The sequence below is a fragment of the Opisthocomus hoazin genome, chromosome 1 (assembly GCF_030867145.1).
Source record: "Opisthocomus hoazin isolate bOpiHoa1 chromosome 1, bOpiHoa1.hap1, whole genome shotgun sequence".
NCBI classification, from domain to species: domain Eukaryota; kingdom Metazoa; phylum Chordata; class Aves; order Opisthocomiformes; family Opisthocomidae; genus Opisthocomus; species Opisthocomus hoazin.
The window spans coordinates 103611914-103635233 of NC_134414.1; the positions used below are offsets into that span (position 1 = coordinate 103611914).

At 44.3% G+C, this 23320-nt stretch overlaps 1 protein-coding gene across 2 annotated transcripts in view; it reads right to left on the reverse strand.

Moving 5' to 3' along the window:
- Window positions 1-864: 864 nt before the first annotated feature.
- PDE9A (phosphodiesterase 9A) overlaps window positions 865-23320 on the reverse strand; it is a 48924-nt gene continuing 26468 nt past the window's right edge. For both annotated transcript variants that reach the window (XM_009932632.2, XM_075443883.1), the window contains 12 exons: window positions 22505-22589; window positions 18386-18467; window positions 15980-16054; window positions 12752-12838; window positions 9512-9616; window positions 8312-8394; window positions 7281-7437; window positions 6008-6121; window positions 5244-5348; window positions 3637-3765; window positions 3353-3448; window positions 865-1735 (listed from right to left, as the gene is read on the reverse strand). In XM_009932632.2, coding sequence (XP_009930934.2) covers window positions 1685-1735; window positions 3353-3448; window positions 3637-3765; window positions 5244-5348; window positions 6008-6121; window positions 7281-7437; window positions 8312-8394; window positions 9512-9616; window positions 12752-12838; window positions 15980-16054; window positions 18386-18467; window positions 22505-22589 — 1169 coding nt within the window. In that variant the 3' untranslated portion in view covers window positions 865-1684. The remainder of the gene's footprint in view (window positions 1736-3352; window positions 3449-3636; window positions 3766-5243; window positions 5349-6007; window positions 6122-7280; window positions 7438-8311; window positions 8395-9511; window positions 9617-12751; window positions 12839-15979; window positions 16055-18385; window positions 18468-22504; window positions 22590-23320) is intronic.

A 23320-nucleotide genomic window follows, 5' to 3' on the forward strand; every position in this document is an offset into this window, starting at 1 on the left:
GTTGTTCAGAGTTGAGCTTGGTACTAGACACTGCCAGAGAGGCTGAGCTTCCTAAGGTGTTTCCTGGGTCATGGTGGGCAAGACTGGCCCCGACTCGCTCATCTCTTTTTGAAAAACAAGCTAAGGCAACAACGCACGCGGCCTTGGGCTTCGCAGAGGCGTAGCACTAGTGTTACCCTTACTGCTAACACGCCTCGCAAAGCTGGCGGGGCAGCCTCGGGAGCTGGGCCAAGGAGGACCGGAGCAACGTGTGTGCTGCTTCGCTGGCTGCACGCCTGCGGCTGCCGCGGGGCTGCAGCCAGCGAGCCGGGGTGCATGCCAGTCACGGGTCGCAGCAGCCGTGCCACGACTGAAACTGATCCTGTCCGCTGAAACCCCCGGGGAGGGCAACCTTTCCCCGGCGGAAGAAACCAGGAGCAGGCAAACAGCCGGACCGTGGCTCGTCTCTCAGAGGCATGAGGAAGGGGGATTTCTTCCGGCCTCCCCTGTGGCGAGGCGGGGTGCAGCAGTCGATCACGGTATTGCCGGCTGCCCATGCGCACGACTGCGACGCCGGGCAGAGCTGGGCTCCCAACCTCTGCAGAGCCATCAAGGGAAGCGAATCTCTGTTGGTGTTGAGCTCATGGTGCAAGTATGCCACAAAAAAATGTTTCTAAAGCTTCTCCTCTTAAGGAGAACCAACCCTCCCCTCTTCTTCACAGCCCCTTACCTTGTATTCACTATGAAAGCACTCGTCTTCAGGAACAGAAACAGTTCTCACGTGAACGCATATGCAAAAGAAAACAAGTACAACACTCATTTCTGTAGAAGAATATATTATTTGGCAGATCAGTTTAAAAGTAAAAAAAAAAATCTGTACATCTTTGAAGGTTCTTCTTGTTTTCGCTTTTTGCATCCACGACGATAAAAATATGCTTGCTGAGTGGTTTCGGCTTTGTGCTCCCTCCTTTGCTCGTGCTGAAGGATCCCATCATGCCTAGCTGTACCAGGCCACAAAGCGAACCCGCAAACTCACTAAGGTTTCTTCTGATTTCTTCTAGTGTAGAAAAAAATTAATTGCATCCACTATGCTGGGCTTCTGCATGTACTGTGAGCACTATAAAATTCAGGGAATAATACAGAGAAATGTGTCATTGGGGCGTACTAGGCAAACAAAATATATGCCAGGACCCCTGTCAGAATATGAGCATCTGTAAGCTATGCTGTAATTAGCATACTGCTGTACACAGGTATAGAGTATCTTGACTAAGACAGCTTCTTCTTTTGTTTTTGGACACCATTGGGTCATTCTCCAGAAAAGGCTCCTTAGCTAAACTCCACTTCGTCTCTATAGACTGCGGTCAGTGTGGTCACCAAAATGGCAAATCTGCTGAAGATTTGAGCCGTGCTGCAACCTGTGCAACGTCCGCAGGGGAGGTCCTGCCGGCAGGGTGCGGTGGGCATGCCGGGGCGAGGGCAGCCCTTGGTGCCCGGCAGTGGCAGCGCCTGCGCGAGCAGGTTGCAGGCTGTAGACAAGGCGCCCAGGCGGGCAGGCAGGCAGGCAGGGCATCCCTGCCCGCTGCCCCTCCGTGTACATGGTCCCAGCTGGATTTTGACGTAGCCACCATGTCTGTTTGGCAAATGCAGTATTTCTCAAAACCAAAATAACCTTAGGGCTTATGTTTTACTCGAAGTCTTTTTCATCTCACTTTTCGGTACTGCTGGTGGTCAAACTTTCACTTTTCTTTTTCTGCAACTGCAATGAAGAGCAAAGCAGGATTAATACCCGTGACACACCGTGCTGCTTTCCACTGCTGCTGTGAGTTGAATGCTCGTCTCTCCACAAGGCATGTGTGACATTTTTTGAGAAATAATAGGCAGCAGCGTGGTATATCACAGGCACCGTTTAATCCCAACAGCTCTGGATGTATGTCCTGAGTTAGCAGCACTCGGTGTTTCTCGTCATCTGCTGTACTAGGCTCTAAGATTATTAACTAATCCTCTTGTTTCAGCATATTTCTGAATTCAGGCAGCTTCTGTTTTCCTAAGATCTCTTGTGCCAATACACCATAATTAAAGCTCCATCAGTTTGTATAATTTTCCTCTCATGACAGCTTCAGTAAACCAGAAGTAAAATCTAGGCTCGGCTTGAGAGGTGAATAGGACTCTGAAAGTCTGGCAGTCATATTTGAGTTCTTCTTCCCTCCTTTGAGAAATGCTCCACTCTAAACTGAAGAACGCCTAAAAGACTTTCTTCTACTTTATAATTTAGTGCTATCTAAGCATGTGCTCTTTGATTAATCAGCCTTACTATTTGTGCTGCTGAGAGGCTTTTCCTCCAAGCCGCTTGGGAGGAGGTGGGAGCCACACCAGAAAGCTACTATTCCCCTCACCCCGCCAAGGATGATCACGTGAAAGAACCTTTATTTCCCACATACCAAACAATATCGGCACTACTGGTGCTCCAGGGCACATCACAATTTATTTTAATGACGGAATGTCTGATAGTGTTCTGTCTACACGATAAATTTGTTCATGTCAGAAAACCCCTACACTGCCTCGACACAGAAGGCGCATGGGCCCAGTGTGACAGGCTGCAGGGCACTGCGGGAGCCGGGCACGCCGGCTGCCACACTGCTGGTGTGGGGCAACCGGTCCTGGGGACGGCCCTCGGTCTCTGCCCTGTCACGCTCCTGAGGCAACGCAGACCTGGCTGGAGACAGCAAACGTGTCTGCATGTATATCCTGCCTCCCCTGAGCCTTACGTGTCAAAATGAGACGCACTCTGTAAATGGAGGTCCCCACCTAGCCTGGGCCGTAAAACGGCTTCATTGGTTGTGTGTTTAACCCTACTGGGTGCTGTGTATGAGAGAGCAATTCCTCATAAAATTTCAAGCACTTCCTTGATGATAGACACATGAGGGGAAGTTTCTTCGCAGAAAATAAACCTTTGCAGTGGTGGTGCAGTCCCTTGAACTGCCCAGCCCCAGGACATTTTGCTGAGATCTAGCCCAGGCTAGCTCCTCCCCAGGGGCAGGCAGCTCCCTCCAGGAAGAGGTGTTTGCTAACACCCTCCCCCAGGTGGTTCTCCATGGGTTTTGTCTTGAGGTCCCTCTCTTGCAATCAGCTCTCTTACCACAGCTGTCGTGCCTGGGCAGCTCTGCCAAAGGGCATGCTCTTGTGCGTGCTTACTGCTTGTGGTACTGCTCGTGGTACATGCCTTTCTCCAGCCAGGCAGAATGAATGTGTTTCTCACTATTATGACTATGCCATAAGCATTCCTACTGTTTTGGAATTAAGCTGCTATTAAATTATAGTATTTGACTTATTCAATCATAATGTTTACTTTACCAAAGAGATTTTTAGAGCTTACCTCTTTCATAGCATCATCTATCTGTTTTAATTCCTCATAGTGGTCTCTGGATTCCCAAAGGGGCTGGAGCATCACCTCCTCCACTTCTGGGAACAGCTAGGTGAAAACAAGAGTGAGAATATCAACATTTACTTTTGTATGCATGAACTTGTACATGCTAGAAATGGGGTGAAAGAAGGGTGTGAACTGTACATCTCCATTTTGCTGGCTAACAAAACACCTGACAGAGCAAACACCAAAGCTCTGCACGCCCCCACTTCTGCTTCTGGCCTTGGGCCACTTACCTTTGTTACTGTTTCGAACATGGGGATGAGAACAAACTTCAGGAAGCCAATCTGTGCTGTCGGCTTGGTCACTTTGTCGCGGTCCATGAACGGTGCCACTGGAAGCCCCTCAGATTTTTCTCGGTCGCTCTGGAACAAATCCAGAGTTAACAAATATTAATCTCAACTAGAAGTCTGTGAGGAGAGTAATGTACCAAACAGATCACTAGCTAAAGAGCAGTAGCCTTCAGATACAGATGTAGTGGTGTCTGAAGGTATAGCACAGAATGGCAATACACTTCCCTCGGGCCAATGTATCCTGGTTTGTTGAGAGCAAGCATCTGAATAACAAGAACTCTCTTCAGTTAGTCCTGCACAGCACCTGCATGAAAGTGTTCACCTCCAGGCTTACTGGGCAATGAGGCCACCTGATTCCCTTTGCAAACCCATGGGACTTGTGAGGTAAAATATTTCAGAGCATTCAGAAAGGTGGTAATGGCTCTTGCCACTCTGGAAGAGAAGGAAGAGGTCTTTGATTTCCTCATCATTCTTCAGAGAGTGATTATTTTTGGGTATTCAACCAGAAATTACATCACCTTTTCTTCACTAATGATTAAAGCTAGTTCTGGCTAGCTAGGTCAGTGGAGAATAGTTCCATTGAGTGCAAAGAGTTTACTGAGCTACCTACTTGACCACATAACTCACTGTTTCTATGTGGGTTCACACGCAAGGAGGTCACAGACTGCATGTGCAAAAAAGATGTCCTGTAGAAGACTTTATATCTTAATTATTGGGTCTTTCAGCACATAGTGCCTTTGCTGGATGGCCAAAACCGTAAAGCACGGAGGTACTGTACTTTTGAGTAGAAAGCTGCAGATACAGTGAGCTAGGAGTGTTTCTGACACATCATCTGAGATGTCTGTCTCTTATGAGAAGCCCTCCTTGGCATGCATCCTATAATAGTATAGACAGAACACACAAGAAAGCTCTGGCATCTCCTCCTCAGAGTGCTCCAGTTGTGTGTCACTTGAGACCCCAGTGCTGCAGCACATACACACTGCTTGGGAGCCGGTGTGACAGAGGCAGCTGAGGGCTACTATTCCAGGGATCCTTTTTTAAGCAATCAGAGACTGTGTTCAGCTGGGAATCCAGTGAGGAGCAACAGTTTGTGGAGCTTAGAGGCTGAATGCGCACACCTCAGCAAGTCTTCTGCTTTCTCTTTAGGGGAGTGTTCTCATGAAGTGAAAACTGTCTGAACTAGTTCCCATGTAGTATTTGATAGAATTTATTTGACAACTGTTTCTTGCTGCTGGTCTTGCCCTTTTGGCTCAAAAATCATTTATATGTCAAACAAACTTGCAAGGCAGCTGCTTTACAGAGAACAAGCTTCAGTCTGCTAGCATTAGGATTTCTAGGTTGCTATTGTCTTTCATCTGCAAATTGCAGTCAATTGCACTCACTTGTTTTCTGAACAGCTTCTCTTGCTGACATCCTTCTCCAGCTTTGTGTAAAAGAAGCCTTTCCATCCTAGAGCTAGACTGGGGTGTCAGACAGCAGCGCACCTGCAGCTGGGGTGGGAGTCAGGGAGAGCAGCAATCTGTGCAGTTGCATCTCTCCCTCATTCTTACCTGCATAAAATACTCCTCTAGCAGGCAATCTACCCAGGGCTCTGCTACTTCCATCGGGCGGACTTCATTGGAGATATCACAGCATTTTATCAGCACCATCTTCAGCTGAAACGGGATAATACTTTAATACTGCAGTTTTAATGCCAGCCCTTTTCCCCCCGTCCAGAACCCGTGTCTTTACAATGCAGTGGGAAGCAATGTTTTCAAACAGAAAGATCAAACCAGAGGACTTCAGTGATCTGGATTCTTCCAGTCTCTCAGCTACTCTGTGTAAATCACTTAACCCCTCCCTGCCTCGGTCTCCCCGTCTGTAGCACTGGGATGTGTCACAGTGGGATGTGCACTTCTCTGCTGCCTAAAGAGGTTCAGCCACAAATGACCTTGAAGTTGTTTGTGGAGCACTCAGAGGCAGCTGAAGAAAGACTTCCATGGATGTCAAAGATGACTGGATTGGTAAGTAGGGAATACTATAATTTGTGTTCTTGTGGATACCTCTTGTTCCACAGTAGTGGACAATAAGAATTTGTGACCTGGCAGAGTAAATATAATTTTTTTCCTGATGGAACTCCAGAATTTCTAAAGCTGGAATAATCTATTTTATAGAGAGCACTTCCAAACTGTAATTCTCTTTGGTGTGGCAGAGGATGTAGGAAGGATTCTTTTTTGATAATGTATATTGAATCTTGTGTTTTAAACAAACACATGTTAGTCTACAAACTTTCACACTATGCACAGAAAAATAATAATCCACAAAATCTTCTTACACAGGTCACATGCTCTTCATTTGAATAATCAAAATTTTCCATTTTTTCCTTGAAAGAGTCCAGTATTTCTGCATGTCTCGCCATGTCTGTAGCCAGGATTAACGTAATTATCCCCTAGCAAAGAAAACATGTTCACGTATTAACTTGACATTCTTTACAAAGTCTATTATTGCAGAATAAAGTAGGGTCTTTAAGCCTCAGATGCGTTACACTGTTAATAATGAAAGGGGAAGTTTCTGACTTGAAACTGCCAAGCAAACTGGAACAGGGTTATAAAGAGTTCGTGGTATGTGAAGATCATGGCTGGATTGATCTGTAACACTGGTGTGATATCCCAGAGGCACTGAGATTTTCCCCTTCTGATTGACTAATTGTGAAAAAACAAACTGTAAAACAGGATGTTAAAAGCCACACTAGGTTTGCCAAGATTCGCTCTTGGCCCCTTGGAAAGCACTATAGGTTTTACTGCTGACTCTCAGGGGCTCTAGGAAGAGACAAAAATCAGTAGATGTGGATGTCCTCCACGCTCATCCTCCCTGGATTAAGGGCTTTCAAATACCCAGATGCAGCCAATGTGTTAGGAGCTCTGTACCCTCCCACTAAGCACAGTTTATGATGGGAAATTCAAGGTGCAAGTTTTCATGCAGATGTCTATTTTGGACCCATGCCTGTTTCCCATGCGTTGGCAGAATCAGGAACTCCAGCCAGACCAGTATCTGAGCCCTTACATTGGTCTGCTTTTTCATTCGGTGTGTAAGCAAGGTGTAATGTAGAAACTAAGACCAATTTTGGGGCTTAGTGCTCTGATGGGAATTGTAGTGTTTCTTACTGTCTCGGAGATAACTCTGATGACTCTCAGTCCACCAGAGCCTCTTCCAACAGTACAAGTGCTCTGCTGTCATAAATCTTTTCCCATTTTGAAGCTCTTTTTAAAATTAATACAATGTTCTCTCAAAGCATAAACTTCTGCCATAAGAGCTTAATCCTTTCTCAGTCAGAGCTAATGGACTCTTTCAATAATGTAAATATCTACCCCCAAAATGTCATAGGCTTTAATAGTCAAGATGTACTCATTATTGCTCAGCAAGACATTCCGGGGGTGCTGCTGTGGAAATTTTCCAAGAATCCCTCTTGGATTCTTCCTGTGTGAGGGGCTTTTTCAGTCCTACCCTCTAGGGAGAATGATTCACTCGCATTGTACAGCAGTGAAGTCTGTGCGTGCTTACATCTTCAGGAACAGTTTGTACGACACAGATAAGAGCAACATTCATACCTGTCTTATCTGTTTGAATTGGTCCTGGTCGACATTGGAGAAAATGTTGTATTCTGGCTGGGAAATGATCTGGAAAGCCACAGCACAGTGGTGGTTCTCCAGTGGGGAGATGTCATTGTAGCGTACCGCAAGCTCAGTTCGTGCATTTATCTGATAGCTGATGTGAAGAAAAACATTCAGAACTCCTGCAGACACACACCAGCTGCTCTAAACCATGCTGCTTACTTTTATTTACGTTCTTTTCAATACTTATTCAATTAGCTACAGTTTGTTTTTTCATTGTTAACGCTAAACCAGACTTTTAGAGAAGATAGATATTACTTTAATATAATCTCAGTCACTATTCCCCTGTAGAGTTTTTTTTAATTTTACAAAGTCTCTGTAGCTTAAAATGACATAAAACAAAGACAGAAGGAACTGTCTGGGCTTCATTCAACCCCCACTAATGTCAACAGAGAAATTCTCACTGATCCCAGTCAGAACTGATTTCTGCCCTTATTTAATGAATGGCTACAAATAAATTAGATTCTCTCTCTCTCTTTTTCACACACTCATACGCGCACACAGAAGTGTCCACAGGTCAACAATTCTAATTTCATCACATGACAATAAATAGAATAATATGCACTGCATGATTTATAATTCTGAAATAATGTGTAAATTAAATCACCCTTTGCATTTTAGTGTAATTATTCCATTTCATTCAGTGGCGCTATAATCATCTATGCCCTCTCTCTCATCTGTAAAACATTTTACCTTGCTGTCTCAGGAGCGGGGGAAAGTGTTGGAATAGGAATCTGCAAAAAGCATTTTCCTTATGGAGCCAAGGACAGCTAGTGATTCCAACCCAGACCTGAGTTTTCTGCATGAAGCTCTTGCCTTGGCCCACATGTGAGTGAACAGCAGGGCCTTGGGGGAAGGTCATGGCCAGCTCAAGCTGTGAGCAGGAAAACCTGATCTACCAAAAATGCCTGCTGGTATTACCTTTCCCAAAAATTTTATGGGGAAGAGAAAGGGGGAGACTGACTTACGTGTTGTTATAGCCCGGATGGTCCAAGTCATGACATACTGCTGCAGTCATAAGAATCAAGATGTCAATTTGGGAAAATTTCTCCTGTAAAATACAAAACATTAATGTAGTATTACAATTTCTACTTTCCCTGTCCCCATTAATGAAGTAAAAAAGCCACTGACATTTATTTTTTAGAGAAATGCGGATCTGAGCAAAATGAAATATTTTTCCATAGATCAATTTACTTCAGTCAAGAAAGAGAATTCTGCCTTCTCTTCCAGTAAAAATGACTCAGATTTGCCTTTGTTACATTAAATAACAGCAGCTCAGAGGAGGTAATTTTCTTGAAACTTGCTATTACTGCAGAGATCATATAAAAGCACTGAGATATTAGTACAGTCTCTTACGAGTCATTTGATCATCGTGATTAGTTAAGGGAGGGCTGGAAAACAGCTTAGTTGCCATTGCATTCTGCATTAAATCAAGTTATGAAAAGAGTGAGAAAAATTAAGTGTTGTGTTCCCACAGCTTCTGAATAGGATGAACTTCCGTTAAAGCAACTTTTTCTTCATTCTCTTACTGGCAAGAAAATAGACATAGGGCAGTCACCGAGATGTTTAACTATGGAGAAGAAAGGGGGTTTTTAACCGAATTGTTTGTATGGAAATGAAATGCATATATAAACACAGGTTATCCGCTCAATGAAAATTAATGACGCCTATAGTATTGGACAAAGTACAGGTCGAATGTGAATCTTCCATACTGTACATGCAAGGCTTTATCTGCAGTAGCTCACCCAGGTGCAAGCACACATTTGGAGAAAATCTTTTGTGGGAACATTGTGTGTCACAGATGAAGACCATATCCACAGAGCGTAAGCAGGCTTTTGGATCTGACTCACAGAAGTTTCATGCTATCAAAGCGTCAGAAGAGCTTCAGTGTACAAACTGGGGATATCCACGAGGTGAAGGTGGCTTCCCAGCAGCCTCAGGATGGGGTCTGGGATGGGATGCCTGAGCTGGTAGCCAGAGGTGGAAAGGCAACACGTCTCCTCCTCTCCCCAGGGACTGAACAAGTGCAGCTACTGCAAAGCTCATCGCTTGCTAACAAGCTGGTGGCCCGTTTGGCAAGAAAAGTGGCACAGGTGTCGCGGTGCTCAGTGGACGAACATGTGCCCCATGACGGAAAAGGAGTGATACTACTGAGGTGGGGGGCATACCTGGAGGTTGCAGAGCGAGATCATGCTGTACATCATCTGGGTCACGCAGAAGCAATGCCGGAAATTATGAAAAGGGTTGTTTCTGTAATTGTCATGAATACACAGCTGCAGAGAGAAGGAACGAAGCAGTCAGAGAGAGGAGAGCTCTTTCTTCACCGAAAGATTACTACATACTCTTCCCAGCCTCTCTGGAAGCACAGTGTATCCCTACAGGAATCCTGTGGAGCCCTGTATTATTTTCTGCTAGGACTGAGTGACAGCACAAGGCCCTCTGACACTATCTGCCTTCCTGGGAGAGGGTGAGAGATTACTACCTTTCAAGAATTTGTCAGCAGGTAAAGCTCATAGCAACTTCTCTCTGATACCAGCTAGCAACGGGTAAACAACCCAGCACAGCTGCAAGTGCATCTCAGTCTTGAGGTAGGACTCTGTGCTCTCATCCTGAATTTGTATTTCAGACCATGTGGTGGTTAAATGATGACTTTGGGGTGTGTGAAGAACTCAAAGTACATAGCTGTTGCCCTCTCTCACAGAATGCACATTGCAGCTTTGAAATCTTCAAGGCTGAAACATAGCTGTTATTTCATTTGCAGATGCTCAGAGGTGGCACTTTGGGATGTGTTGCTTGGCAAATTGAAGATGTGAATGCGCATGCACTGGCATGCTGTACCTGTGTGGATTTCTGCGCAAGGCAGTGTGGGAGAGATTTAGCCATGCAGGCAAACGGGACAATTTTTTGTGTGTGTTTTAACTTTCTACAGATCCTGGCTATGTGCCCCTCATTAAAATGCAAGCTAAAGCTTGTCTTTCCATGCGTCCTCGCTGCTGTCAGCCGGGCTAGCTGAGGGAAGCTGGCACAGCTGGGTTAACACATGCCCCAGTCATTCTTCCAATGCACTGGGTAGCCTTTGGTATCCTGTCCTGCACATAACAGCCAAGCATCAGCAGCACTGCTGGACCTCTTCTGCTGAATCCTCTGCAGCCTGGACCCTAGAGACCCCTTACACACGTGCTTCAATTACTGAGCCTGAATTAATGACATGAATGGAATTCATGTCCCCTTCTCCAGCTAAATAGTGAGTTTACTTCAAAAGTCCTTGAGCCCCATCAGGATCAAACCCTTCAACCTGGGACCTGACTTCTAGGAAGCTTCGAAGCTCTCGATGAGGTCAACAGAACTATGGGTTTTCAATGCTTATTCAAAATTTGGGGGCTTCATTGCAAAAGCTGTTCAAACTGTTGTGCAGCAAGGACTTTAGAAATACATTATTTTAAAATGAACAGCTAATGGCACAGTATGGTTGACAGCCAGGCTGACAGGTTGTGGGCAGTATCTCACAACCTCCACATGGACACCGTGGTCACGCCCAGGCACCGTGCGACACTGCGCAGATGTAATGTGTAGATCCAGCAGCGGAGCCCAGAGCATCCCAGGGGACTCCTGACTCAGAGCACTGAAGGGCTGGAGTGACAGTGTTGTGTTAGTCATCCTTTCCTCCCCATTCTGGAACATTTCTGTAGCCAGTGGATGTGGGAGCAAGAAAGAAAGCATATGCATGACGTGGCTTTTTCTCACCCACTGAAGTTCAAACTGGTGCCCATATTGCGCCTGAGGAAGTATCATAGTTTGAAGCAGTGTCCTTGGGGCATTTTTTAATCGTCTTTCTTTCTGTGAAGCTAGCGTTTAAGAAAGGACATCTCACCCTGTCTTACCTTTGTAGAAAATACATAATAAACTCCCCTCATTGTTCGGAACAAGGCTGTTTAAAATGTTAGTGGTAACAAATTACTTGGAGATACAAGCTAACAGGAAGCTGCCTGCAGCAATGCGTGTGGGTGGCATGTTGACGTGTGTTGACATATCACCTTGTTTCCCATGTTTTCGGGCTGTGAGACAGGAGGAGGAAATTTTCTGTTTTATCTGCTCCGAGCTAGCCTTGATTGTATTGGGTTTCATCCCACCCCTTCTGTTCAGCTGTTTTCTAAGGTCAACAATACTGAGCTTTTCATCTGCCTTCTTTGGAGAGAGATTTCCTAGGTTTCAATCATTATTTATATCTCCTTTAATGTAGCCATTCCGTTTTTCTAAAAAGATTAACCAATGCTAAGTGTAAATTCCAGGTAAGCCTTGTGCACTCTACAGAGACATGGTAACATCAGTCCATTTTATCCCTTATTCCATTCTCTGATCAGCCTAATGCCGTGTTAGTGTCATCCTGCAGCAGCTCATCAAGCAGTGACGGTCACTGCCCTGCGGACGCTGGCGCCCAGGTGCTTGCTGTACTTTGTGAAACGATGAATCCAGTGTTTTGCTTTGTGTTTTCTAGCCACCTTCTGAATTTGCGGAATTTGTTCAGGCCTTTCTGCGAGTCTACATCAATCGTATAAAACAGTTCCCTCTATTATGTTCATAATCTTCTGGTAATTAGAAGAGATTAGCGAGATATAATTCTTTGCTACAGGTATCATATGAAACATCTGTATAATGAACTTCGCCTGATGATATTTTTAATTATCATTTCAATCAATTTGTCAGGTAGAGATGTAAGTTTTACTAGCATAGTTCTTCAGGGTATCCCTAGATCTTTTTTAAATAATGGGTAAAATATTTACTGTTCTACAGTCCTCTAGGAACATGATGGGTTTTTCTGAGAAAGCTGATGTATTCTTCAGATTTTTAGCAAATTCTTTCTCATGCTTTGCCTTGGACCTGATAACTTATTGATTTTTAAGTACTCCAGTGTTTCTTCTTTAGACATCTGAGTTTTGGTATGAACTCATCTTTATCATGTCTTGCATCTCTGCAACACTCCCAGAATTAAAGACCAAGACAAAGCAAGTTATTTAACTTCTCAGCATTTCGTCTTCCTTCCTGCCTTGCTTTTTTACTTGCTATGATTTAGGACTTCTAATGATTATTGCATATACTGGCTTTTTTTTGCCATATCTGAAGACACTCATCCTGTCTCCATTTACAACAGGCACCAAGAGCATTCACCAGAAATGAACTGCTTCCAGTAATACAAAGCTCAGCAAATAAATGTAAAACAAATTTTAAAATGTCATGTCACCACAAGAATGCAAATATTTGCTGAAGTACTTACATTTTAAGAATTTGTATAGATTGACTGCTTTCAGTGGGATTACTCATGCGAATCAAGTTAATTCCATGACTAAATATTTTGTTTATTGATTTTTGAATTTGAGAAGTTGCAAATATCAGTAATTTGAAATACTTACCAACCACCTCTTTAACGTGATAGGATTGATGTTGAAGTCTTTTACCAACCCAAGATCATGGTACATATGTTCCAAACAACTCAGCATCTGCAGCCAGGAACAGACAGATTATTGGCTTGGTAAATATCACATTACTTTATGGTACATTGCAGAGTGAATTTCCTCCTTGCAAGCATCAAATAATTGCAGAGCCCTCTTGTTAAGATCAAAGAAAGATGTTCAAAGATTGTGTGATTAAAGAAGTGCAAGAGGGGAGACAGAGAGGTTCTGAAAGCTTTTTGAAGTAGGTAGATTGCTGTTGACTTCATAGGTTTTGTACAGGGCTTTGAATCACGCCAGCTCTCTTTAGTAGTTATGATTCATGTGTATCATAGCAGTTCCCTCTCACAAAAAAAAAGTATTGCCATTTTTCTAATTCAGCTGGGATTAGTTCTAACTGTCAACGAAATCAGTGGGAGTTTTTCCGCTGACTCCAAAGGCCCTAGCTGTACAGAAATGGACCAGGCCCTAACTGTACAGAAAATCACAGCAGAAAATAAGAGATTCTTAAAGAAACATTTATTCTAGATACGTGTCAACATCTTCTTTCTTTATGATTTCTTGTGAATTCCTGAATCCACTATCTTAACTGAAATTTCTCGATTAACAAAAAACCTCCAGTTATAGCAGTACAAAATTGCAGCAGGTTTGTGACCATCCACTCCCGTAACCTGTAACTACGAATCCCAGTAGCTGAAACACAAAGGCAGGCTGCTCTTTTGAGACATCATCTGCTCTGTGGTAGGAAGGGGCATGCGGGTAGTTTAGCGCTACCACTCCTGGATAATCTTCTGGGTTTGAAAATATCGCAAAAGAAAGGTATTTACTATCTGAGGTGTCTGGGCACCTAACAGCTGCCACCAGTGAGAAGTGGACAGAATTCCAGGAGTTCAGGAGTTTATGTATCTGCATTCCCATTTCTGAAACCAAAATCTGCAGGGGATGAAATGCAGCCGTGATCTTAGCAGATGCAGTTCTTTGACTGTAGGCTGATCCAGGAGTTTTAACGTGATGAGTTTAATGTCACAAATATGGCCTTGGAGACATTTTTAGTTAGGTTTCTGTTATTTAGGCTCTTCAAAACTCTCCAGAAAAAATGATTTCATCTAATGAAACTTCATACTTATCCAGGGAGTACACATAGTTCACACAGTAACAAGGGGGCTGGTTTTGAGTCATCCGAACAGGAAGAAAGAGACTTTCCTGCAAGACTGGAGGGACAATGTTACGACCGGAATTGTGCTCAGATCACAAGGCCAGCATTTTGCTGTAGAACACCTTGTCTTGTTCCTCGTCCCCGAGGTAGAATATGTTTTGTAACAGTTTCAGAAAAGACTTCTCAAGACAATGAACTTTAACTAGAAGGGCTGAATTACCATCAGAAATACCTGCATCCCTGCAGCTGTTCCCAAGAGAGCTTTGGGTGAGTGGCAGGGTGACCCTGAGTCCCAAAGCTCCTGCACCTGGACACATGCGAATCTCAGTTTTCATTTCTAGCTTTCTTGGTCAACAGCAAAAGCTTGAATATTACGACTCTTCTAAGGCTTGAAAGTGCACGGGCATTTGAGAAAGAGAACGCTAGCTCGCTGCATAGCTCTGTTGACTGAGATGCTGCAGGGAACAACTTTGTTAATTTGCTTACAGAAGACTCTGGTTTATAACCTGCCTGCCTGCCCCACATTGAGCACATGGGCAAATGCTTATTGCTAAACAAGCATTGACAGGTTTGAAATATTCTCTGTAAACATAAACCAGAGATAAAAATGTGAGATAAACCCATACGGTGCTCAGCTCACCAGAGTTTGTGCAGTATCTTATTTCTGAGCAGCACTCCTCCTTGCAGGGCATGCCTAATCTCCACACCCTCTTGTTAGCCTCATTCATGCCACCATATAGTGTTTCCCAGTGCTCTGAATGAGTTACTGTGCTAAAATACTGTGCCTCAGCACACAAGAATCCGTGGATAATGGGTTTTGTCTCTCCCTATTCTTTCTTAACAGTCGGAGCAACAATGAGCCAACAGCGTTATGGTCCACCTGGCAGGTCGTAATTCTCTCTTGCCGTAAAGACCTGATAGGCATTCAAAATCTGGGGGCGAGCCATTTTGCTTGAGCAGTTGTATGGCCGGTGTACAGAAAAGAGGGGCTGGAGGGGGAGCAGTAACTGCTGAGCACCAGCCTCAGCTTGGCATGCCCTGCACAAGGGAAGCTCTGCCACCCTGTGTGAGTGGGAGACGGACCTCAAGCCACCAGAGTCCTTCTGTTACTCTACCAGCCAGATCCAATATCTTGAAGGAAATACGCTGTTACCGTGGGTGGGGTATGGGGTATTTTTCCTTGTCATGCTGATCTACAGGTGCTGAGCCAGAACGACTCTTGTATGCACAACACCTGACTGAGAAGACAATTAAGGTGATTGCTGCTGGAGATGCTGCTAGAACCACCCAATCGTTCCCTTGGGAAAAATCCAACACTAAAATCCTGGTTTAGTCCTGTTCTTCCTTATGTTTTTCCTAGGTGAGATTTGCTTGTATTTGCTAGTTTTACATTATATTGTAAGCTGGCCATTACAGATACATCCCTCTCTGTCATGTTTCTACAGAGGTTTACACATGGGCCTTCCAGAACCTTCTGCAACACCAGTGATGCACAATGGATAATACTAATAGAAATAAGAAAAATAAGAAAATGAAGCAAGTAGAAAATACTAATAGGCTGTGCACGCAGCTATGCAACCTCTTCAGAATACACCACAGAAAAGCCCTTGTCTAAAAGGCTGTGAATCAATGCATGCTCTTCTGCCTGGCTTCACACAGCAGCATGCTGCTTTATTGATTTCCACAGAGTTATTGATGATGTGCTTAAGCATACACTTTGCTAGGGATCGATTTGTTCAGATAAAATGGCGTGAGAGAACTCATGTGGCAGTAATGATGGTGTACCAGTTGTTGTGGGACATTACTCGGAAGAGATTAAAGAAAAAATAGAGGATTCAGGATATGATAATCAGCCTAATCTATCTGGAATCTGTTAGGAAAAAGTACCATATTCTGGTGTGATATGAAAATGAAAAAAGTGTAGAGAGTGAGAGGTAGAAAAGAGGAAAAACCCTGCAGACCACCTCAAAGAGCGCTTCTGGCCTTGTTGGCTCTCAGAAAGAGTGCTAACCCAGCTAACATGGCACCCTTACCTCATTGGGCTCCCACAGCCAGACGTCAAAGGTTGGTTTCCGAAGTGCTTCAATGGTCTCCTGGGACAGCATGTACTGCGGGCGAAAAGGCAGTCAGCAGAAGTAAGGGTCCCCTACCCTGGCGCAGGATCTGCTACTGGCATGTTGTTGGGACTCCTGGGGTTCCATTCACACAGGGTTTAGCTATTTTTCCCAAGGAGAGAGCAACTGATCTCTCCCTCTGCCTGCCAAACCCTCCTCACAGGCTGCTCGTAGCCACACAAGGATGCCCGCGCCTGGCAGGCAGCAAGCCCCCCGCCAGCTCGCTGCCTGCTGCAGCACCAGCGGGCAGGCTGCTGATCGGTGGAGATCCTTGCAGAACAGGGAGGTGGAGGGTTTGGGAGAAGAGAGAGGAGAGCAGAGGTGTTACAGGTGGGGTTGTGGGTAAATCCAGCACGGGGATACAAAGGGCACAGATCTGTCCCCAGCTGTGCTGGTTCTGCTGCCTGCAGAGGATCAGTGACATTCAGTGCAGCCAGTCATGGCTGGCTGGTGTGAGGTGTCTATGCTTACAGTATTAAATTAGCTGGTGGGTATGATATATTTACTTTTAGGTGATTTATGCTCTCATTTTGAGTATTTTTTCAAGAACGCCCACATTCTCAAATTGGTTCTCAGCCTGCAAGATTCAAGTGATTTCTTATCATTATTCTCAGAGGGCTCATCAGCCAGTTACAATTTGTACACAAAATGAAAAAAAGGAATGTGGAGGGTTAAAAGACTAGGGGAGATCTGGACTCTACTGATTCATCTTTTCAAGACTCTATTGATCAGAGTCTTCTCTGGGACACAAAAACCTTGTAGCTTCAGTTGGCCCATTTACCATGGCTGTCTCTAATTAGTTTGGGCTTACTGTACGGAGCAGGTGAATGAAATTTTCTGAGCCATCTAATTGTTGATACTTAATCCAGGGAAGAATAACACTGAAGATTAATTTTCCTTCTTGAGAAGGCAATGATTTTTGCATTTTGATATATAATGTACATTTGATATGACTTTCCGCAAGAAAACTGTGAATTAGCAGTACAGATTTGTTATTTCATACCAGCACAGTAATGATATCTTCTTTCAGTGAACTCATCACTTCCTAGCCTCACTGACATTGGACAAATCTAGCACCTGACAACTGATAACAAATTTTGCAAATCCATCAAACAGAACCCAAACTCCTAAAACCAAAACTTGTATGAGCTTTGGTCTAGGCATAATACAGAAATACAGACTACCAGTTTTCTCTGCAGTCAGTCAGTACAACTCTTCATACTGCTTGTTGTTAATTCAAGATCCCAATATCATAACAGTACATCAAAGTTTGATCTGACATATATACTTATCAAGGGAAAAAAATCTGGTATAGAACTGATAAGCCTTGCAAAAACATGTGTTAGTGTCAGGAGCACAAGGCTCCTGGGCAAAAGTTAGTTAAAAGAAATGTAACCCTCACGATGTCTGCTTCAGAGACCTAGAGTACACTTTTGCTAGGCGCAGCAGAATAAACAGCAGAACTTATAATTCGTTGCTCTGGGCTCTGAAGACAAATATGCAAGGATGCGTGTTCATATCATACACCTGCATCACACGGGACCACGTGAACTTCGGGGTGGCTGAGCCAGCTTTGATGTGTGCAAGAAAATGCCCTCTGTTAAACTATGATTTGCACATGTGTGAGCTGGTGTTTTGCCAAGGTGTGAGCTGGGCACTGAGCAGACGTAACCTGGTAGCTTTGAATAATTCCTGTGGGCAAAGACTGCCAGTGCTAGGACCAAAAATCCTGTGTGCTTCATGGTTTCAGCCTCATTCATCACTGTGGATTTGTACTTGTACTTGGCCAGTAGACATTTTTCTTCAAGCATTACTGTTATCTCTAGCAAATGCACTCATTTTCACAGGGATGATAAATCATTCTGAAGAGAATCCAATGTCACATTTTCTCTCTGTTTCCCTAAGTGAAACATCCCCATAAATTACTTTTTAAATTAAAAAATAATCTATTAGGAGAAAACAGGCAGCAGCACTATTTTCAATTAGAGTACAGCATTATAGGCTATTTTTCGATTGTTTGCTACGAGCATGGAGAATAAACAAATAGAACTAGATAAAAGAGCATTAATGTTCACGAACGCAAAATGTTCATTAACATTTCAAACACTAATGAGCTTTCAAGTATTAAAGACTACTGAGGATCCAACTCTAAGTCACCACAGGCAATGACAGCTTTTTCCGTTGGCTTTCAGGGATTTTGGATCAGGTCCTGCACTGAGAGTAAGTAGGAGGGAGATGGTTAGGGAGCCATGCATTGTAAACCAGCACTTGTCAGGATGGCAAGCATGTAGCAGAACTCTGGGAAGAGCAAATATTGTGTGATACCTTTGGGTAGGATGGTACGTCCCGCCGGGGAGTCGGCCTCTTGTTTTCATCCAAAAAGCTGTACTTGCAGGGACAGTTAGTCCTGAAATGAAATACTGAGCTCTTAACGTTGTGGGAACGGAACCACAGGGCCTCAAAAAATGCTGGAAGTACCCTGGTCTGTCAGTAGGCACGGCTCAGAGAATTACCCCGCTTCCCAGCCTCTCACTTTCCAATGTTGTGCTGCACAAATGCTTTAAAAGTGTGAGTGCCTTTAGGATTTTCTCCCCTTGTGCAACACCGCTGTCGCCCCTTTTCTGTCTATTAGAATGCAAGCAAGCAGTGTCCATCTTCAGGCATGTATCCATGGGTACCCAATCACTTCCGTTTAAACCAAGTAACTTTCTTGTCAGCGAGCAGCTTGCAGTCCGTGGCAGGCATAGCTGTCCACTATGCATCCACGCCTGTGCTTATTTATAGCGTAGGCGCCCACTGAGCCCATGGCTTACTGCAGCCCAGCTCCAGGCCTCATAAAAGCTTGGGTAAGACCATCCGTTTTGACAGCGAGACCAGCTTGCTCGCTGCCCTTCAGGCGGGACAACAGCAGTGAGGCACAGACTCGGCAGACACAGTCCGCTTGGCTCCTCGGTCCCGGAGGAAGGGAGTCACTGCCAGCAACTACAGCAATTGCCTGGTTAGTAACACCAGCACCCACTGCCAGTTATCTGCTCTTCCTTCCTCTGCATGCAGCAGAGCCAAGCTGATGCTATCCCGCCCGAGCAGAGGACCATGATGGTGGGAGGTGCACACCAGCCTTACGGCCCTTGCAGAACGTCGAGGTTGCTGCATTGCAGTGCGAGAGCAGTTTCTTGCCTTGCACCCGCGGGGGGCACAATGAAGCCAAGAGCTCTGTGGTATCACCCTTGGCAATAGTGGTATCTTAACTCAACCCGCGTTTCCCAAGTAGTTGGTCACGTGGACCACAGCTCTCATGTGAGGTTGATCTGCTTGCATTTTGCATTTATCCCTGTAGTCCTACAATTTGGATTATCCTTTCTCATTTTTCAGGCCTTCTGCCAAATGAAGCTAAAAGAAACCCCCAAAAGAAGCCAACCAAAGTATTCCATTAGCTTTATTTGTCCCTTTTAAAATTCTTTCACGTATTATGTATTGCAGCTCTTTCTAGTGCTTCTCTTCTCTGTTGGGAATTGGTCTGGGTCTCTTTTGTTTCCTCCTCTTAACATTGATGTTTGCTATCATTTCTGATGGTGTTGTCAGAATCCTGCAAAAAGTTATGTCATCTCACGGTTCATGGTGGTCAGCTGGCTTCAACCAGCTGCCTTTTCCTACCCTGTTTAAGCAGATCCTCAGTTGGTGAAAAGCTGTATAAATAGTTTCTAAAGCTGTTTCCTCAAAACTCCACTGTGAGGGGTATTAGTAGGATAAAAATAGTGTGATTGGGGCATTCCTTGTCCTAATTGGAGCTGGCTGCCAGGGTTAGCTGAGAGTCAGCCAACTATGTCTAATTCCCAGCTGCAGTAAGACATCGAAGCCTGCATCCTGCCACATTGGAGAACACACCAGAGCCAGGACGCATCAGACCTTTGCAAATGTAAAACTGTATCTGCAAACGATCATGATTTTAAATGACACTATAATGTTATTAGCATCTGCCAGTGGTGAGTGCAAAAAGCACACTAGCAACAAAAGCAATCTGAGGGGGTGCAAGCAGGGCTGCTTCGCTCTTCTGAAGTGGAGAGCTGCACAATTCACTGTGCGTGATTACTTCCATAAACTGGGTGCTTCGTCCTTACTCTGTTGTTTGGTAATGTAACAGCAAGTGATAGAATATGTAAACATACAAGAATACAGCTGTGTACACTGTGGTGTTATTGAAGGAATATATGCATTCACACATGCTTATGTACATTAATTGAATTTAGACGTGATCCCTAATTGCAACTGTAACTCATTATCTAGCAAATGACATTGCACAAGGGATGACAAGTTTAAATAGGAGCAAAACCATTTCCACTTGCCCTGGATGCCTCTGTTCCCCCCACAGCATGCACATACCTCATGCCAATAGGACAGAGCTTGCTCAGCTGCTCTGGGGTGAAGCATCCCTAGGCTGGGGTCAGTGCGGGCTAGTGGCATGTCTCCTGCCGAGTCATGGTCACTCGGCAGTAGGGAACCACAGCTCCCTCCTCAGCAGCTCCCGATGGGGACCTTCTTAATGGATGGCCACCAAGGAGCATCCTCTCCTCACTCTTATAGCAAAAAGAGGTGACTTGTAGCCACCCCTGGTTATCACTGAACCTAGCCACATCTAGCTGCTGCTTTGAGACCCAAGCCATTAGGATACAGATAATCATGCGCAGAATTCTGGGCAAGAAGGAGGGGCTTTTGTGCAGCTGGGATGAGGAAGACCCAGCTCAAGGCAACCAAGAAGAGCTGTGACAGGTAGCTGTCACATCAATATGACACCGTCTGATGCTGAGCAGAGCAGCTTAGGCTCCTGCTTCAGCGAAAGCAGCTATGCAGCGTGATCTCAGAGCAAGATAGCTTGGGCATCTGTGCCCAGCACTCCCTGCTGCTGAGCACTGCACCGGTTTTTACCACAGCTTTCCAGCATCACGCTCCATTCTGGTCTCTGGCTTTTGGCAGCTGTCCTATCTCACTACAAGCCTTCAGTGAAGATTGCACCTCAGCTGGAGCTGGCTGCACTGGGCAGACATAGCACTCGTCATTCCTGTTTTTCTTGTTAACAGATTGCTGTTTATACTACAAAGTATAGATTGTAAAGCGACAAGATCTGGGACAGGAATGAGTCATGGCTGCTGCTGGGACAGTCTTGTACTTCCTGATGTGTGTGGTGGCAACTGGGTGAGTGTGAAGTTGCCATAACTTCTTTTTTTTTGTTTTAATTCCCTATCTGCCTATGTTCGTAAATGCAGCTCTCCCAGTTCCTTACAACAGTTGAGGAAAATTAAAGACACATGCATGGACACACATATTATTCACATCATACCCAGCACAAATCAGCGTACGTGTTTCTGCATTTGCTGTCAACCTGAGCTCCGATTTTTCTAATGAGATTTCCTCACACACCTGAACAAGAAATGGTGCAAGCTGCAGGGCAAACTGCAATCCATCCTAGTGGTATAAATCTGGAGCAGATCTGAGGTTAATAACATTACTTTTCTTCTGTGCTGGCATGACAGCTGAATTTGGCCTTAGACTTAATAGGAATGTATTAGCACTGTGCCTTCTGACATATCTGGACAGAAAAAATTATAAAAGCTAGTGATTATAAAGCCTAATTCTTTTAGCAAATCTCCCATTGCCCTCAATAGGAAATAGCTTTGATTAAGGGTCAGAGAAGTTGACCCCAAATGAAGAAAAGAAAGAGAGAGGCTGTCAAGATAACGTAGTTACATTTGCTGAGAAAAATACCTTTTCACCCACACTTTGAGCAGCGTGGTATATCCCTCTTCAGCAGCATTCCCAGAAGCATCCATAATCTCATAGTGATGATTTGTTTGTCCTGACGGGGTATTTCAGTGACACAGGGGGCATACTTTCCAGCTGAGACTATGTATCGTACAAAATGCAATTTTTTCTGCTGTTTTAATTACAGCGAAACCAAGCTTCACAATCACAGTAAAACCTTGAATTAGAAAGCAAATCCCCAATTTCTTGTTGAATTTGAAATGGATGTTTTATAATAGCATGAGATCATAATCAGAAGAGCTGCTACATATTTATTTGATATTTTCCCAGAATATATTTGAGCTGATTTGAGCATTAGCTGGTTCCAAACCAAACGCTGCACTATGCAGGAGTTCTTTTCCCATTCCCTCTCTCCCAGTAAATCTGGATGAAGAATTCCCATTCTGTATGGTGAAAATAACTCTCTGCTTCAAGACCTTTTTCTCTATTCCCATGGCCCGAGCTATTTTAACTGATGAATGGCTACAGTTCTTCAAATGCTAAATTAAAGCCACTGTCCTTAATGGTTATTGGTTTCCTTGCTCCTATACTTCTAAGCCCAGAAGGTAACTCAGTTCTGCGGAAATGTTGCATTAGGGTTTGAAACCAGATGCTTATTTCTTTGGTTAGTTCCAAAGCAGAATTTACCTGCTGCTTCTTGCTGCCATTTCCTCCCTCATCTTTTTAATGTCGCTCTTGCATTTCTCAATCTCCACCACTTTCAGGCCTTCCACTGTCAACAAAGGAAAACAACAGGGGTGTTACCATGGCGAAAGTCGAAGGATCTTGTTTCACAATTGTGCAAAATTTCAAAGGGCTTCAACAGTGGGGTTATCCAGTGAGCCAGCAAACTCTCTGAGTCTGCCCCGGTTCTCACATATGCAGGTGCTGCCAAAGCGATATATCTTGAAAACCCACAGGAATTCTCTGCTGCCAATTTTAGATAATAGCTACAGTATTTTAATTCACAGAATGGCTACAGCGTCTCAGCTTTTCCATGACTGTTAGCAGCAGTCAGCTGCTCTGGTGCCTTCACTTCTGTGCTGTAGAACACGAATCAAAGGAAATCCTGAGCAAAAAAAAGCTCCCATGATGCGATGATAAGCACAGCTAGGCAAACACATCCCAGTAGGATTAGAATTCCCATTAAGATAAAAGGTTTTAATTTGAAAGTTCATGCAGAGCATTAAGGAGCTCCGAGAGGCATTGCGAGATACAGAGAAACCAAAGTGAGAATGCAGGACAGAGAGAGGAATGTTGAAAAGTTTTGCTCTAATGATCGATTTCAGGGTTTTTTAGGTATTGGAGATCTGTCACTTCTTTTTGCCTATCAATTCTGTAATCAAAGGCTATTTCTGCATGTGGCACAAAAAATCCTATATCCCCCTTCTGTATGTAATTATGAGAGCCACAAGGCAAACAGTTTGATTGCCTGTTTATGCAGCAATGCACTTCATTCCACGT